The sequence below is a fragment of the Onychostruthus taczanowskii genome, unplaced genomic scaffold (assembly GCF_017590055.1).
Source record: "Onychostruthus taczanowskii isolate IOZ18803 unplaced genomic scaffold, ASM1759005v1 scaffold18, whole genome shotgun sequence".
In the NCBI taxonomy this organism is placed as follows: Eukaryota; Metazoa; Chordata; class Aves; order Passeriformes; family Passeridae; genus Onychostruthus; species Onychostruthus taczanowskii.
The window spans coordinates 6,574,154-6,589,210 of record NW_024499017.1 but is presented as its reverse complement, the minus strand read 5'-3'; the positions used below and the strand labels follow the sequence as shown (position 1 = coordinate 6,589,210).

At 60.6% G+C, this 15,057-nt stretch overlaps 2 protein-coding genes across 8 annotated transcripts in view; one reads left to right on the top strand and one right to left on the bottom strand.

Moving 5' to 3' along the window:
• Positions 1-30: 30 nt before the first annotated feature.
• On the bottom strand, positions 31-7,648 carry FCSK (fucose kinase). 7 transcript variants are annotated; one of them, XM_041400991.1, is made up of 24 exons: positions 7,570-7,648; positions 7,332-7,489; positions 7,165-7,215; positions 6,955-7,080; positions 6,761-6,833; positions 6,372-6,469; positions 6,142-6,222; positions 5,934-6,053; positions 5,624-5,765; positions 5,144-5,271; positions 4,940-5,041; positions 4,339-4,509; positions 4,198-4,265; positions 3,684-4,054; positions 3,235-3,445; positions 2,967-3,133; positions 2,638-2,865; positions 2,358-2,501; positions 2,082-2,201; positions 1,823-2,010; positions 1,530-1,629; positions 811-1,034; positions 486-645; positions 31-275 (listed from the first exon to the last, which is right to left on the bottom strand). In XM_041400991.1, exons 1-23 carry the CDS (start codon positions 7,640-7,642, stop codon positions 529-531), a joined length of 3,261 nt encoding a protein of 1,086 aa, XP_041256925.1. In that variant the 5' UTR covers positions 7,643-7,648; the 3' UTR covers positions 31-275; positions 486-528. The 7 variants fall into 7 exon arrangements, 5 of the variants coding, with proteins under 5 accessions (XP_041256925.1, XP_041256924.1, XP_041256926.1 ...); XR_005952400.1 differs by having other exon boundaries at positions 31-645; positions 1,570-1,629; XM_041400990.1 differs by having other exon boundaries at positions 31-645.
• Positions 7,649-8,508: 860 nt separating this feature from the next.
• The window catches only part of ST3GAL2 (ST3 beta-galactoside alpha-2,3-sialyltransferase 2), a 12,902-nt gene continuing 6,353 nt past the window's right edge, over positions 8,509-15,057 (top strand). The window contains exon 1 of the mRNA XM_041400725.1: positions 8,509-8,608. The gene's annotated coding sequence lies outside the window, so the exon portion shown is untranslated. The remainder of the gene's footprint in view (positions 8,609-15,057) is intronic.

Here is a 15,057-nt window from a genome sequence, read left to right as displayed (position 1 = left end):
ACTAGGGACAGAGGATCACAAACACAAGCTGAGAACAAGCTTTTTTATTCAGACTGCATGGACTAGTAACTTGCTTTTGCTAGTCACTATTTCACTGCTGAAACAGTGCCTCAGGACAGGAGAGGGTCTTGATTCCACATCCAACTGCATCCCTGGTGCAGGAGCATTGCATGCTGAACTGTCAGCTTGGGTCCCTGCTGCTGGAAGAGCAGGAAGGTTCCTGCTAGACACAGCATCATAAATGCTAGCTTGTTCCCTTTGGAGAACTGTAAAAACTGGAGTGAAACACCAAAATCAGGCTGGAGGCCCTAGCAAACTGGCCCTCCAGCAGGGGTAGTTTTGCCTGCCTGCACAACTTGTCACAACTTCTCCAGGCTCTGGCTTTTGGGACAAGTAGCAGCACAAAAAGGCCATATGGAGACCTAAGGCACCTGCTGGAGCTGGCCGAAGAAGCTTCCCCTAAAGCAGTGGGAATTTCCCTGCACCTGTTCTGGATATCTGCCAGGAATGGGCCAGGGCTGAAGGCCTTCACACAGCCCTGTCCCCTCCAGGGTGAGCACTGTCCTTGGTATCACATCCCACGACCTCCACAGAGAAACCACCCGTGTCCACTTCAATGCTGTGGATGCTGAAGTTGCCCAGTCCCTAGAAAAAGAGAGTCACAGGCTGAGGCAGGAGCCAGCAAAGGTCCCAGGCAGGACATTGGAACAACAAGCAATCAGACCCCATGTGTGGTGGGGAGAGATGCTCCTCATGCTCTACATAAGGCTCCTGCAAGCTGCCTGCAACAGTGGGGGGCGTGCAGCTCACCTCAGTGTTTGCCAGGATCTGGTGCAGAGCCTCCTTCTGCCGAGGGGCTTTGGTTAAGATGTAAAGGAAGCCGCCGCCGCCAGCCCCAGCCAAGCACTGCCCGTGGGCGTGGGGCCGCAGAGCGTCCATCATGCGCCCCATGGCCAGCGGCTCGCAGCCCGGGGCCATGCACTTCTTCTGCTGCCAGTAGCGGTCCAGGCACTTGCCAAGGAGTGGCAGGTCACCTGCAGAGCAGGGAATATTGCAAATTACTTGTCTCTGTTTCTCACCCACAGGGAAGAAACATGCTCAGCCCAAGCTAAATTTTGCCTTCTCTTTTCCAGCTCCTCCCAGCTCTGCTGGCCAAACAGGCAACCCCAGCCCTGTCATGTTGCTATTTTTAATCCTCCACAGGGGGAGGATGTGCTCGCTCTAATGCTCCAGCTTCCTCTGCAGCAGCCAAATAAACCCACTGCACTGACCAGGCATGGCCCCCAGCCCTGTCACCAATGGTGCACTGCTAATCAATCAGATTCAGCATGTCTAACCCCCTCCTCCTCAAAATCTTTGTTCAAGCCTGAATTTTGGGGTATTGCCTGGTGAGGGTGGGCTCAGGGGAGGATTTGAAGCTTCTGCAGCTGCAAGACCCGCACCCCCCAGCCTTCTTTCCCTCTGAGACTGCACAGCCTCTCCCTGGGAAAGTGTGTTTCTTCATCTGGCCTAGGGAAGGGGGCTCACACCTTGCCTCAAGGCCTGGGCACACTCCTCAGCATTGCTCACCAGCGCGTCAGCATTTTGCACGATGGAGGGCAGCCTGGCATACCAGTTCCTCACCACATCCTGCAAGGGGCCAAAATGTCCCTGTCACTGTCCTGGCTCTGGCAGCACCTGGGGAGGTAGCGCTGCACCCATGGCCTTTGGGTGCCAGCTCCCTCTGGGGTGGCAAAGCTCTGCAAAAGTGAAGAGGATGCCACCAAAGGCCACAGGGAGAGCAGAGGCCAGCCTGTGACACCCACGGGCACCCAGGCATTACCTGGAGCAGGTTGCGAGCCAGGCGAGTCTTCCCTGTGTACACCAGCAGCAGGTGATCGTTCAGAGTCTGGGTAAAACCATCAGGGACCAGGATCTGCTCCACTTCCACTCTGAGTGGCAGCTGGGCCTTTGACCTCCCAATTTTGATGCCAGGAATGAGCCCACCAACCTGGTCCTGCCAACCACCCCCTGCAGGGCAGAGGGTCATCAGTCACTGCTGGGACCCCACCTTGTGGGTCAGCTGCTCCCCCAGGCCCTACCTGTTGTGAGCCTCTGCTCCAGGTGCAGCACAGCATGGATAAGGGACTCAGTGCTGGCAGCCTTCCCTGCTGCCCGGTACAGGGATGCCATCACTGCTCCTGCCAGGATGCTGCTGGTGCCTGCAGGGAGCACAGGTGGGGCCAGGGCTGTGAGGCACCGTAGTGTCCCTGGGGGTTGGAGGGGCAGCAAGGGGGATGCCCCATCCTGGTGCTGGCAGCAGGAGACACTCCCAGGCACCAGTGAGGGACTACCCAGCCCCTTCCCAGCAGACCTACCAAGGCCAGAACCGTGAGGCAGCTTGGACCAGGTGTGCACCTCAAAGCCACCCCCAAAACTCTCCATCAGCTGGGCCCGTAAGGGTCTCTGTGAGGGGAACTGCACAACCTGGGTGCAGATAAAGGCAGCTTTGAGCAGGGCTCCTGAAAACAAAAAAGAAGTAAAGCTGTGCTACCTGCTGTGCTACCTGCTCCCTCATCCCACTGGCCCCAAAAAGGGCCATCCTGGCACCAACAGGACATCACAGGTACAGAGCCAGGCTGGCAGGTGACCCCTCACCTGGTGCATGTGGCTGGCAGTAATCCTGTAAGTGCTCCAGCTCCCGGCACACCAGCTCTGCCACCACCTCGCCCTGTGGTGTCCCGCTGAGGCTGACGAGGCGCAGCTCCGGCTGGACGATGCGCCGCACCCGGGCGCCAACGGGCCGGCACCCATCCACCAGCACTGCCACGTCCACCACGGCCCCCCCGTGCTCGTAGGTGATGGGGGGAGTGTCGCTCCAGCCACCTGCCAACACTCACCATCAGCCTCCTGGGGCACCCTTACTCCTGTTCCCCCAGCACCACAGCGGTGAGACAAGGATCATCTGACTCAGGGAATGTGCTCACCAGAGAGGTCCAGGCGGGCTGGACACACCGCCTGCACCCAGTGCCCCAAGGGTGGCAGCTCCACCTGCTCCACGGTGATGAACTGGCATGAGGACATCACTGCCTGCCGGACGAGGATCTGCTCGGCCCCCTCGTAATGCCGAGCTGCTCTCACCAGCAGAGCCGGCCTGGGATAAGAGAAATGCTGAGCCCACTGCCACATCTCCATGACAGCACCAATGCCTGGCATGGGAATGGGGCAGCTGCCTCTTGCCAGCCTCAGCCTCACCGGCTCATCCACTTCTGCCGCTCAGCAGCCAGCTCCTGGACACCACCAGCGATGTCCCCGCTCTCCAGGCGCCCAAAAGCTGAGGCCCACTCCCTGTTGGCAGCAGGACCACTCCGCAAGCCTCCTTCCCCTTGTGCCATGCAGCCCAGGACCTCAGCAATACAGGCAAGTGCCCGTGCTGCAATACCAGCATCGCCGGCCGTGGAGGCAACTAGAAAATAAAATAAAAGGAGGTTGTAAAGCACAGCCAGGCTGCACTGCACCCCAACCAGCTTCTGCCATAAGCTATCCCTAGGGGAGCGGGACTGGAATATGGCTTGCACCCAACGCAGGCTTGTTGGATGCCCTGCAAGTACACCCCTGCAATGGGGGGGGGGAAATCATTGAAGGCAGTGGGGAGCACTGAACAGTCCTGATAATGAGAGATGCAGCTCGTGAGTCCAGCTCACCTTCATCCAGTGTGCCCAGCATGGCCTTGTGGTAGCCCTCATGGACGGCACTGCGGGCAAGCGGCAGGAGGCTGCTGTCCTGGCGCCCCAGCAGCACCCGCCGCACCTTGTGCTGGCCCTGCAGGAAGAACAGGGCCTGGCGGGCGCCCAGCTCAGCTTCTATGTCCAGGCAGGGCAGCAGCTCCTGCCAGGACATACGCCAGGCCGTTCGCCAGCGCACCAGCTGCTCACTGGCCACGGTGGCCAGGCCCAGCAGCCACAGCACATCCTGCAGCCCCAGCGCCTCGCGGGCGTGCAGCACCGGGAAGAGCCGGGCGCTGAGCAGGCAGCGGCTCCTCCGCGGCGTCTCGGCATCCCAAAGGTCCCCTTCCCTGAAGGACGGAGAAACCATCATCACTGCCCTGGGGCTCAAAGACACCTTCCCTGAGGGGAGCTGGAATGTGGGATGGGTTGAGGTGGTCATGACACCTCAGGAGCTGGGTCTCCTGTCCCACCCTGACACGTGGGCACCTACCGAACACCCGTCCGTTGGAAAAACTCAGCCCAGGGCACGTTCAGGTAGGTGGCTTTTTCCACAGGGCTCTGCAGGGACACAGAGGGGTTGATCACACTTTGGCTTTCCTGGGAGCTTTGTGCCACCTCACTGCCCCCGCACCTGCCAGTCGTCGAGGCGGCCGGTGAGAGTGAACACGCGGCAGGGCAGGTCACGCAGCCGCACGTGGTGGCCCTGCAGGACAATATCACGCAGGGGACAGCCCCGCAGGGCTGGTGAGGAGCCCACGTCGAGGCCCGAGAGGAGGCAGCCAGGACCGATCACCAGGGGACCCTGAGGAAGAAGCAACGGTGGCATGGCTGGTCCCCAAATCAGAACCAAATCCTGACCTTGGAATGGGACAACCACCCTGAGAGACAAGCTGGTGCCAGCACGAGCCAGGTGGCAGGATGTAATTTTGCCACAAGGCTGCAGAAACACAGACTACAGAAATTCAGGCCAGGCAACAGCCTGCAGGGTTCACAGTGGTAACAGAGCCCCCAAAGGAGAGGGTCCACCCTGGTTCCCAGCTCAGGAAAGGCCTGAAGTGACAGCCTCATCCCCTTGTCTGCAGAGAGTGACAGCCACCAAGGTGCCCAGCACCAGCCAAAAGGTAGCCCCAAAGGTCACAGGTGTGTTTCCTCCATCCAAAGCAGCAACACGTCACCCTGCTGCCCATTCAGTGCACTGGGAGATGTGCATCACCCCCATCCTAACCATGTACCTGGAGGTGACAGTGCTGGATGACACTGCCAGCTGCCAGCCGCACAGCTCCTTCCAGCAGGCAGTTGGTGACCGAAGAGCCATCCTCCAGGAGACAGGGCTGCTGCCAAGGGCACGGAGACACGTGGGACCAGGGGCTGGGCACACAGCCCAGAGCAACACCCAAAAAACACGCATGAGCAAGGCTGGGGATGGAAGGACATACATCCACGTGGGAATGGGCTGTCTTGCAGAAGCAGAGGTGGCTGGCAGAGCTAGGCAGGAGAGTCAGGCTGCGGATGTGGTCGCTCGCAGAGGCAGTCATGTAGTCATAGGATGCATTGGGAATGCAAGCTGCAGGGGACAGGAGAGCTTTCAGCACATCAACAAAAAAAAGTGGGTGTGTCTGACACTCATGTGAGCCAGGCTGAACAGCCCCAGTTGAAAGGGCACCAGTGAAGACCTGGGGACCCACAGCTGTGGGTCCCCAGGTCTTCACAGATGATCATGACACAGATGATCATCAGGCCCTGACCACCCCATCTCTACCCATGCAGGGAAGAGAGCCCAGGAATGGGTGACATCACATGCACTCACTGCAGCACAGAATTATAGAATGGTTGGGGTTGGAAGGGATCTTGAAGACCACCCAGTTACAACTGCCTGGGCAGGGACACTCCAGTAAAAGTGGGAAGGAAGCACTCACCCATGCTCAGAGGGAAGCCACGCAGAGCTGTCCACAGCACGGAGCGAGCACTCCTCATACTGGCATCACCACCAGCCTTCACAAAATCTTCCTCTGTCATCCCCCCTGCCATGCACAGCACAATGTCGAAGAAGAGGGAGAGCTGGGGAGAGAAGGGACTTGTTGGGTCCAGCCTGAACCCCACCCTGCTATTGGGTGCTCCCTCCCACTACCTCTCCCACCCAAAGCTGGCAGTGTGAGGGCAAACAGACCCTACAGAGATGCCCCGCAGTGACACCTGTGTGGCAAAGGACACACAGAGAGCTGTCACCTGGATGGGTGGTGCCCCCGAGTCCAGCCCCATGTAGGTGCAGGCATCCAGAGGAGGGATGACGTGGGTGGCCAGAAGCTGCTCAGCAGCATCCGAGGAGAAGAAAACAATCCCGCAGACCTGCCAGGCACATCAGGGCTGAGGCTGCAGCTGTGGTGACACCAGGGACAGGGCTGGCAGGGTCACCAACACCTGAGTCGTACCATACCAGTGGGACAGTGCCATCTGGCCCTGCACACTGCTGGATCTGGGCCTCCGTGCCTTTGTAGATGATGTTATGCACCAGCCCCTAGGAGCAAAACCACCCCAGTGAGCTCTTCAGGGAACCCCAAGCCAAACAGCCACAGCAGTGATGAGACATCAGCATCCTAAGGGATCCAAGGACTGGGGATCCCTGCACCTCCAAGGGATGCCCCTTGAAGGAGGAGCTGCCCCAACCTGCTCATTGGTGAGGTAGACCCCATGGTTCCTGGCATATGCTGGGCTCCCAGGCACTGCAATCACTCGAACACCCTGGAAGCCATCCCAGCTGATCCCTGGGGGGAGGGACAGAGACCAGTGCCCACTGGGGCAGTGTATGTACTCACACTGGGCACAATTGACTGAAAACCTAGACCACAGCAGCAGAAGTAGCAGCAGCATCCAGCCTTGGCTACCTCACTGCAGGCACAATGGATGCTCCCAACCATGCACAGGACAGCAATAGCTGAGCATCCACATCCTCATGGGAGCACAGCACAGGCTGAACGAGCTGTGCTGCTGCTTCACAGAACCCCATCCCACCCGAAAGCAGGTGCTGGAAGCAAGGCTGGTGTCCATCCACTCACCTGGTGCTGAGGGCACGGTGAGGAGCATGTCGGTGCTGCAGACCCAGACACCAGGCGGGGAGCCCACACAGAGCTGCCAAGAGAAGGACCACGTGCCCAGGGACGGCAGGGAAGGAGCCCAGGAACCCAACACCATTTCCATCTTGCTGGGAGCCAAACCCAGCCCCAGGGCCCCATCCCCAGGCTACACAGACCCGGTGTGTCATGGTCCCCAGCAGGCTGTCCAGGTTGCAGACCAGAGCTTCAGCTGGGGCACCGGGCTCCTCAGCGGGCAGGCAGGTGAAGGCACGGCCACAGTCATCGAAGGAGAAGTCGCGGCCCTGGTGGGATGGAGAATACGGGGGTGACCGGGAGGGAGCCGGTGCAATGAGAGGTGCCACGCTGGGCTGCAGGTCGGCTCTCACCATGTGCAAGATGAGGATGCGGGCGTCCCTCAGGACGTCAGCGGTCACCACCTGAGGGGGGACAGCAGGGACAGTCCGTGGAGACAGGACAGGCACGCCCCCTCACTTCCAGCGTGCCCTCCTGACTTCCAGCCTCCCCAGACCCACCAGAAGCTGTCACCTCTCACCGTGCATCCGGCCCGGGCGCTGAGGTGCTCGGCCGCCACCAGCAGAGCGTTCAGGGTGGCACCGCCGCTGCCCAGGCGGGCCCAGGGGTCTTCCACGGCCAGGAGCAGCGCGGGGGGACGCGGGCCCAGCCCGCCCCGCAGCCGCCGCACCTCCAGCTCTGACAAACGAGAGGCGGCCGGCGTTAAGAGCCAGTCCCGCCCCAGCGCACAGGGAAGGGGCGCCCGTCCTGCCACTTGCCTCGCTGCAGGGCGGACACGCCGCCATGGCCCCGCCGGCAGGTGAGGAGAACAGCGCTCCACTCCGCCGCCATAAGTACCGCCTCTGCCCAGCCTGGCGCCGCGGGGCCTGCTGGGATGTTTAGTTCAATCCCCTCAGCCCCTCCGAGGCGCTCTGTGCTAAGGACTACAATTCCCAGCGTGCACTGCGCGGCAGGGCACGGACCCCTTAAAGGCACAGTGTACCCTTGTGCTGCTTCCCCATTTCCCCCATCTCGGGGGTCTTGCAAAGGGGGAATGGGGGTTTGATGTTTTCTGCCCTAAAATGGGTTTCTGCGGCAGTGCGTACCCCTAAGTGCCCTGCGTCTCCCCTGTCACGAGCCCGGCTCCTCGCAGGGTTCTGTGCAGAGAGAAGGGGTGGGCGGTGGGCGCTGGCCGGTTCCCCGTGGGTTGTCAAGGTGGGTGCCCGCTGGGTGCTGGGGTGCGATCGGCACTGGGTGGGCCCTGGAGGGTGTCGATGCACTGGGGTGGGTGCCAGGGTGGGTACCGGAGAGGGTAGCGGGAGATGCGGGCGGGTCGGGTGGATACCGGGATGGATAACGGGGGATGGGTCCCGGGGTGCCGATGCCCGGAGATGGCGGTGCGCCGGGTGGGTACTGGGATGGGCACCCAGCTGGGCATCGCAGTGGGTACCGGGGGTGGTCAGGGGGCTGCCGATGCCCGGCTGGGTACGGGGGTGAATCCCGGTGGCTGCGTACCGGGGGTGCCGGTGCTGGGTTCCGGGCTGGGGGTGCCGATGCGCCGGGGCGAGTCCCGGGCTGGGCACCGGGGCAGACTCCGGAGCTGCCGGCGGGAGAGCGAGCGCAGGCGGCCCCGCTCGCCTCCTACAAGTCCCACAAGCCCCGCCGGGCGGCCCAGGACTACATCTCCCAGCCTGCCGGGCCCGTCCGTCCCCCGTTCCCCCCCGCCCCGCGCGGCACGGCACGGCTCCGCACGGCGGAGGGCGGTGGCGGCGGGGCCCGGGTGAGCCCGGCGGCGGGGCCATGCCGGAGCTGAGCCAGGTACCGCGGCGGAGAGCGGGCCCGAGGCGGGGGATGCGGCACGGCCCGGCTCGGCTCGGGATGCCGGTCCCGGGGAGGCGGCGGGGGCACGGGCGGCGGCGGCGGAGCCCGCCCGGGAGCTGCTCCCGGTGCTGCGGGCTGCTCCCGCTGCTGGGAGCTGGCCTCGGGCAGCACCCACACGGGATGCGCGGGGTTCTTCCCCGGTGGGGTGGTCCCGGTTGCTGGTCCCGGGGCTGGGTGCGGGTCTCGGGGCTGGGAGTATCCCCCGGGGTGCAGTGGGTGCTGAACAGCCCTGGGATGTGCTATCCCCTGTGCGGGGTGCAGCTCCGGGTTCTGGGTGCTGCTGCCGGCGCTGGGTGCTGGCTGCGGGGAGCATCCACCCGGGCTGCATTGGGTTCAGAGCCAGGAGGTTCCGCTGGCCCGGAGCGCTGGCCCGGCCCTGCGGTGCGGTCCCCAGGGAGGATGGGCTGGCCCCAGCCGCGCTGTGCAGCTCCAGGGTGCTGCCCGGGCAGGGTGTGCTGGCCCCGGGGAGGATGCTGGCCCCAGCAGGGCTGTCGGGGCTGCTGGAGCTGCTCCCCTCCAGCCGTGTGCCCTGGGATCTTGAGGGCAGAGCCGGGGGACCAGGGTGGGAGGGCTGGCTGCGAGTGGCCCCAGTCCCCAGCAGTGCCAGTGTGCAAGGTCCCTCAGCAGCAGTGTGACACATGGCTGCGTGACACACGGCATCCATTGCACGGGTAGTGGCAGCCAGGATTTCGCAAACAGCCTGAGCGTCCCTGGGGACGGGGTAGAAAACTGTGTCACCGAGCAGGGGATGTCCTTTGCCTGCTTCTTTGTGTGTGTGGGGCCACTGACGCGGGCACTGGTGTGAGATCTTCCCGGTGTGCCTGTCCCATTGTTTCAGGGTGTTTCCCTGGCTGAGGCACGGCTGCCAGAGTGGGGTTGATCCCGGAGCCCCTATTGCAGGGCCTGGCGATTCAAGGGGTCCCCACACATGCGGGGGGCTTGAGTGCTGCTGGCGAGGGGGAAGGCAAGGTTTGCTCAGCCTCCAGCTGTAGAGTCAGAGCACTTATTCCAAAGCTCCCAAATATTTCCCTAGAGTGAGGGCTTCCCATGCCAGCAGGAAGATATTGGGGGGAGGATGGCACTTGGGCAGCGTGCAAGCTCAGGCTGGAGGAAGGGCCACGTCCCCGCCAACAATCACAAAACATGGCTGGGGAGAGCCAAACCACACCAAACCCCAAAACTTGCTGAGCCTCCCTGCAGGAAGACGTGTGGGCTCCGAGCTGGTGAGGGCAGCTTTGCCCTGCATTATCTCGGGCTTTCCTTTTCCCAGCCCCGAGCAGCCGCACCGCGGCCAAGGCGGTGAGCGCCAGCGGGAAGTTCCTCAGCGCGCTGGGCTTGCTTTTCCCGTTCTTCCCTTTTCTTCCCCTTCTGTCAGAAGCAGAAGTCGCGGCCTCAGCGGGGAGGGTTGGGCTGGGGCTGCCTTGTCCGCCGCCTCCCGCCCCGGCGCGCGTGCCCGTCTGTCCGTCTGTCCGTCCGTCCGTCCCCATCTGGCAGCGACCGCGGCCCCGCTGCCGGTTGTGTGCGGCGGCTGCCCGTCCAAAGCGCTTCCCTCTCCTGGCAGGAGCTCATGGCGGTTCTCGGGAACGGCGGGGCGCGCTCCGCTCGCCGCCCACGCCTCGGAGGCAGGCAGGGAGAGAGGCAGGGAGAGAGGCAGGGAGAGCCCCGGCCGCCGCATGCTGCGGGAACGCGGGGATCTCCGTGCCCAAACAAGCTCCAAACTGCCGCTTTTTGGGGAAAGGCTCCGGCGGCGCTGAGGGCTCCGTGGTTTTGCTGCCGGATGCCGCCCCGCTTGGCACGCCGAGGTCCCGGCAGCTCGGTGGCTTTCATCTCTTCCCGTTGCATTTCATTTTTGCACGTTTGCAAGCTGCTAATTGCCCTCCAGTGGCTTGGACGGGTTCAGTGCTTCTCCATGAGCCAGGATTTATCAGAGCCCGCCTGACCCCGCGGGGCTGGGATGTGATGGGAGAGGCTGGGAACCTCCTCTCCCTGCCCTGCTGGGCTCTGCACTGGGCTCCGGGCTGTCTCTTGGCTTCATGTTGCTCTTTGCTACTGGCTTCTTCCAAAAGCTTTTTTTGGAAAGTGCAAGTGATTTGGGTCCCAGCTCCAAGGCAAAGTTCCCAAAGATACGCCTGAAACTGCACATGGATGAGTGGTGAATGTATATATATATATATGTGTGTGTGTGTGTGATGTATAGATTCTTTTCCTTACGGGATGGATAGTTCAGTGTTTGAGCTCTAAAATAACACCCTCAACAGTTGCTCTTGGGAAACCAGAACAAGCTGCAGTCACTTTGCTCCGGGTGCAGCCGTGTCCCCAGCAAAGGACTTTTGATCTGCAGCAGTAATTGGGCTAATTAGGAAGCTGCAAGTGCTCCCCCTTCTCCCCAGGTGTCTGAGCAGAGCCCCAGCTAGTGAAGTCAGGGGCTCTCGCCACTGGAACTGCTCTAATTTTGCATTTAATGGGAGTTCGTGGCTGTAACTGGGCTGTGCTGGGATTGATGCCCTCTGGCCTGGGGAGCCTTTCGTAACTTCCTTGCGATGAAATCTCATAGGTGCAATTTCCCTAACGAGTTCAATGTCCCCTCAGTGCTGCCTGCGGGCAGAGCAAACCGGGGTGGTTTTATGGGGCCACCCGCAGCGTGTGCCGAGGTTGCAGTTCTCAGCTTGGGTTGCTCCCAGGGGCGAGAGGGCGGTTGTGGCTACAGCACCCATCAACCAGCCCTCAAAAGCCAAAGGAGAACCTTTGGTTTTCCACCAGCTCCAATCCTCGGTGCAGCTGAGATCCAGGGAGGAAGACAGGAGAGCCCAGGCATCCCGTGTCCCAGCTCGCCTTCCCCGGGCACAGGGCCACAGCCGGCTCCTCCTGCTGCAGCATCCGCCTGTCCTGCACTCCTGCACATATTTTCCTGGTGAGGCATCAGGCATGAACATATCGGGTCCAGGCTGGTAAAAACAGCAGCAGTGGTGGAGGGGAAGTGGTTCCTTCCCAGCCGGCGGGGAGGCTCGGGGTGCTGCCGGCAGCTCCGGATGCTGGTGGTGAAAGGAGAGCAGGGGCCCTGCCCTTCCTAGGGAGTGTCTGCCTGCAGTGTGGCCACGTCTCCACAGGCAGCTGAGGCTGCAGGGAGACTGGTTCAGGGGTGTCTGTGAGGTGCAGCCCTGCTGTAGCAGGCAGGAAGGGCGACAGGGACCAGGCAGACCCTGCTGATCCCAGCCTGCAGCTGTGGGAGGGTGAGATGGAAATGTGGCCAGCAGTGGGGACCTGGCTCCCCGTGGGACCAGATGGCTTTGCACAGGGAGCTGGGACAAGAATGGGAGAGAGGAGTAGGCAGTGGTGGGTGGCAAGCCCTGGACTCTGCCTCCTCTGTTCTGCTGGGTTGGTTGGCCAAACCTGGCTGTGTGGTGGGACTAGCTTGGTGGCACCTGGTGTGGTGGCGCTTGACCCGGGGTTCAGGGGTACCCAGCTGTGTGGTACCTGAGCTGCTGGTACTTGAGTTGGTGCAAACTGAGGGTTCTGCGGTGGGTGCTTGAGGAGCAGAGCAGCTGGGCTGTCTCTGCCTCTCAGTTCTGCAGGCATTCTGGATCAGCGGGGAGAATCCCACGCCCCTCCCTGCCTGTCCTGCCTCAAGGAGGGAGCTGCTGCTCCTGGCACAGGGAGCTGAGCAGGACAAGGCCATGCTGTGAGCATGGCCTTGGGCTTATCAACACCCCTGGAGTGCAGGGTCCCTTGTTTCCCCTGGGGAGACTCAGAATGGCTGGCAGAGGGTGGGGGAAATGGCACTGGAGAATGCTCAGGGACATCAGCCACTCAGGGTGGTACCTGTGGCTGGGTAGTCCCAATGGGAGTGTGAGCTGCAGGGACGGGCATCTGCCTTGGCTGCTTCTGCCAGTGTGAGTTTTGGGGGAGAGTGCCCACCCAGCATTGCCCCATCGAGCAGCACAGGGTGCTCAGGCCGGTGAAGTTCCCTGAGGGTCACACTGTGGTTCAGCCAAGGGGCTTGGGATGTGGCTGGACCAGTCCCTGCAGGCCCATTAACCAGCAAGGGTGGGAGCATTCAATTTGGTTTTCCCACTTCTGGCACTCCCCCATGCCCCCAAATCCCATAGGAAATGGCCTCAGCATGGCTGGCTCCATCCCAGCTCTGTGCTGGAGATTTGGCCTCCATGCTTTTTCCTGGCCCTATCCCAGCGCTGAGGGATGAGCCTGAAATAACCCCTCTGGAGGCCAGACACAAGGAAAGGCTGGAATTGCTGCTGTTGCCAGCCAGGGGTGCGAGTAGGGTTTAAAATATGGGAAACCAAATTAACTTGGCTCCATTAGCTGATTGAGCTGGCTGATAGGAGTATGATTAATTAAAAGGATGAAGAATTAGTTACCAGGTCCTTGTTGCTGTCGGGATGTGGTGATGGCTCAATGCACAAAATTTGCTTCTTCTCTTAATGCCTGGTGCTTTTCTACTGCTGGCCATCAGTTCATGGCATCCCCCCATGGCAGGGAGAAACGCCCCTGTGCCAACACCGGGTCTGCTCCCTGCTCCCTCTCCCATCCCGCTTCCAGGGAGGAAAAAAAATTCCAGGGGGAAATATAATCCCTCTAGATGGGTGAAGCAGGAAAGGACCTCCTTAATTAAGTGCACTTTTCTTGCCAAGCCTTGCTTTGGCTTTGGCAGCCGGGTGATGCAGAGGGACAGGCTATCGTCCCTTCCCGCGCTGCCCCCGGCGCATCCCCTCTCACTGTTCCAAGCTAACGCGAGCTGACGGCCCCACGGAGGGAAGCAGCTCCTCAGCATTCTGCCCGGGGGCTGCAACCTCTGCCAGTGCTTGGGCCATGGGCAAAAAGAAATTGGAATGGTTTTATGACTTTTTGTAGTAATCTTGCTCACTGAAGTCGTGCCTGAAACAAGGACAGGTCACCACTCGCTGTTTCTGCCTGGCATGGAAGGAGGTGGGAGAAGACTCCACTCAGATCTGCTCCTTCCCTGCCAAACAACCCCAACCCTAATTCTCAGGTTTCCCACCCATGACAGAGATGCCAGTCCAGTCCAGGGGGGCCCTGTGTGCTTCCCCCTCCTGCACCTGCAAGAGCCACCCACCGCTCTAACACCAGCCAGGGGTTTGGGGGTGGCAGAAGTGGTGTCACTGCACAGGGACCATGGGATGAGTAGCACCAGGTCACACAGGGTGGCATTTCCCAAAGACTTCTGGGGGAATTTTCAGACCGTTCATCCCTGGGAAGAGCAGCAGCCAGTGCAGACAGTGCTGCCACTGCTCCTCCACTCCCCTTCTCTCCCTGCCCCAAACACTGTCACATCCCATCTCCCTATGATGGCTCCTTCTTTTGCCCACCCTGCCATTTACTGGCATGGAAATTCATGCCAACAACCCCAGGATATCTTAGAAATGATCAAACAAAGCCAACGAGACCTAAAGATGCCGAGTGGGGATGTATTGAGTGTGCTTTGTCTGACAGGGAAGGGGCAGGCATCCTCCAGGCCCTGGGGCTGTCGGTCACATCGCTCCAGCATTCATCCTGAAATAAAAGATTATATGATTGGAAAAACCCATCCACCTGTAAAAGCAGCAGAGCAATTTGCCGGGACCTTTTAATAGCCTCGCTTCATTATCTCCTGCAATCAAAAAGAAACTTGTGTTTGATGAGTACATGGTCCTCAGGAGGCAATTTAGGATCCTGGGGATGAATTTGGGAATGGAAGGGTATTTAGTGGCATCAGTGAGTTGCCAAGCTTGCTCACCATAGAAGAAATCCTGAAATCCCTTATTATTTTAAGAAGGAAACATCCAAATCTAGTGCAAAAAGCTCCTGCAAGTCGGGTTTTATTTGTGGAGGCGGGTTGGATTAGGATTGGGCAGGGAGGGCATGGATATTGCTGGGGTATGTTTGTGTGTGTGGGTGCCCTGTCCCTGCTGGGGGCTGTAGGGACCAGTGCAGATGGAAAAAGCTGCCAGCTCCTGCTAGGAAAATGATGACTCAAACCAGCCGCTGGGATTTAAGGCTTCTTTTATCACACATGAGCTGGGCTGGAGGGGGCTTTCCCTCCCCTCTGTGGTCGGGGGCAGCTCCAGGAGGCCCCAGGATGGGGGCAGTGCAAAATGTGCTCCAGATGGTGTCAGGGCTGGGATGCATCAGGCTGGGCTGGGGAGCCGGAAAGGGATTTTCCCCCTTTCACCAGGAACAAAAATAACACAAGCACGTGATAGCTCATTTCCTTTAGCCTTTAAAAAGCCCCGTGGGATGGTAAGCAGCGGGAGCAGGGGAGGGGGATCAGCCCATCCTGCTTGGTGGCCCTGCCATATTATAGCTGAAGAAAGCCCCAGAATTGCCTTTTACCTATGAATCTTTCCAGTGTTTTGCATCGGGGGGGGGGG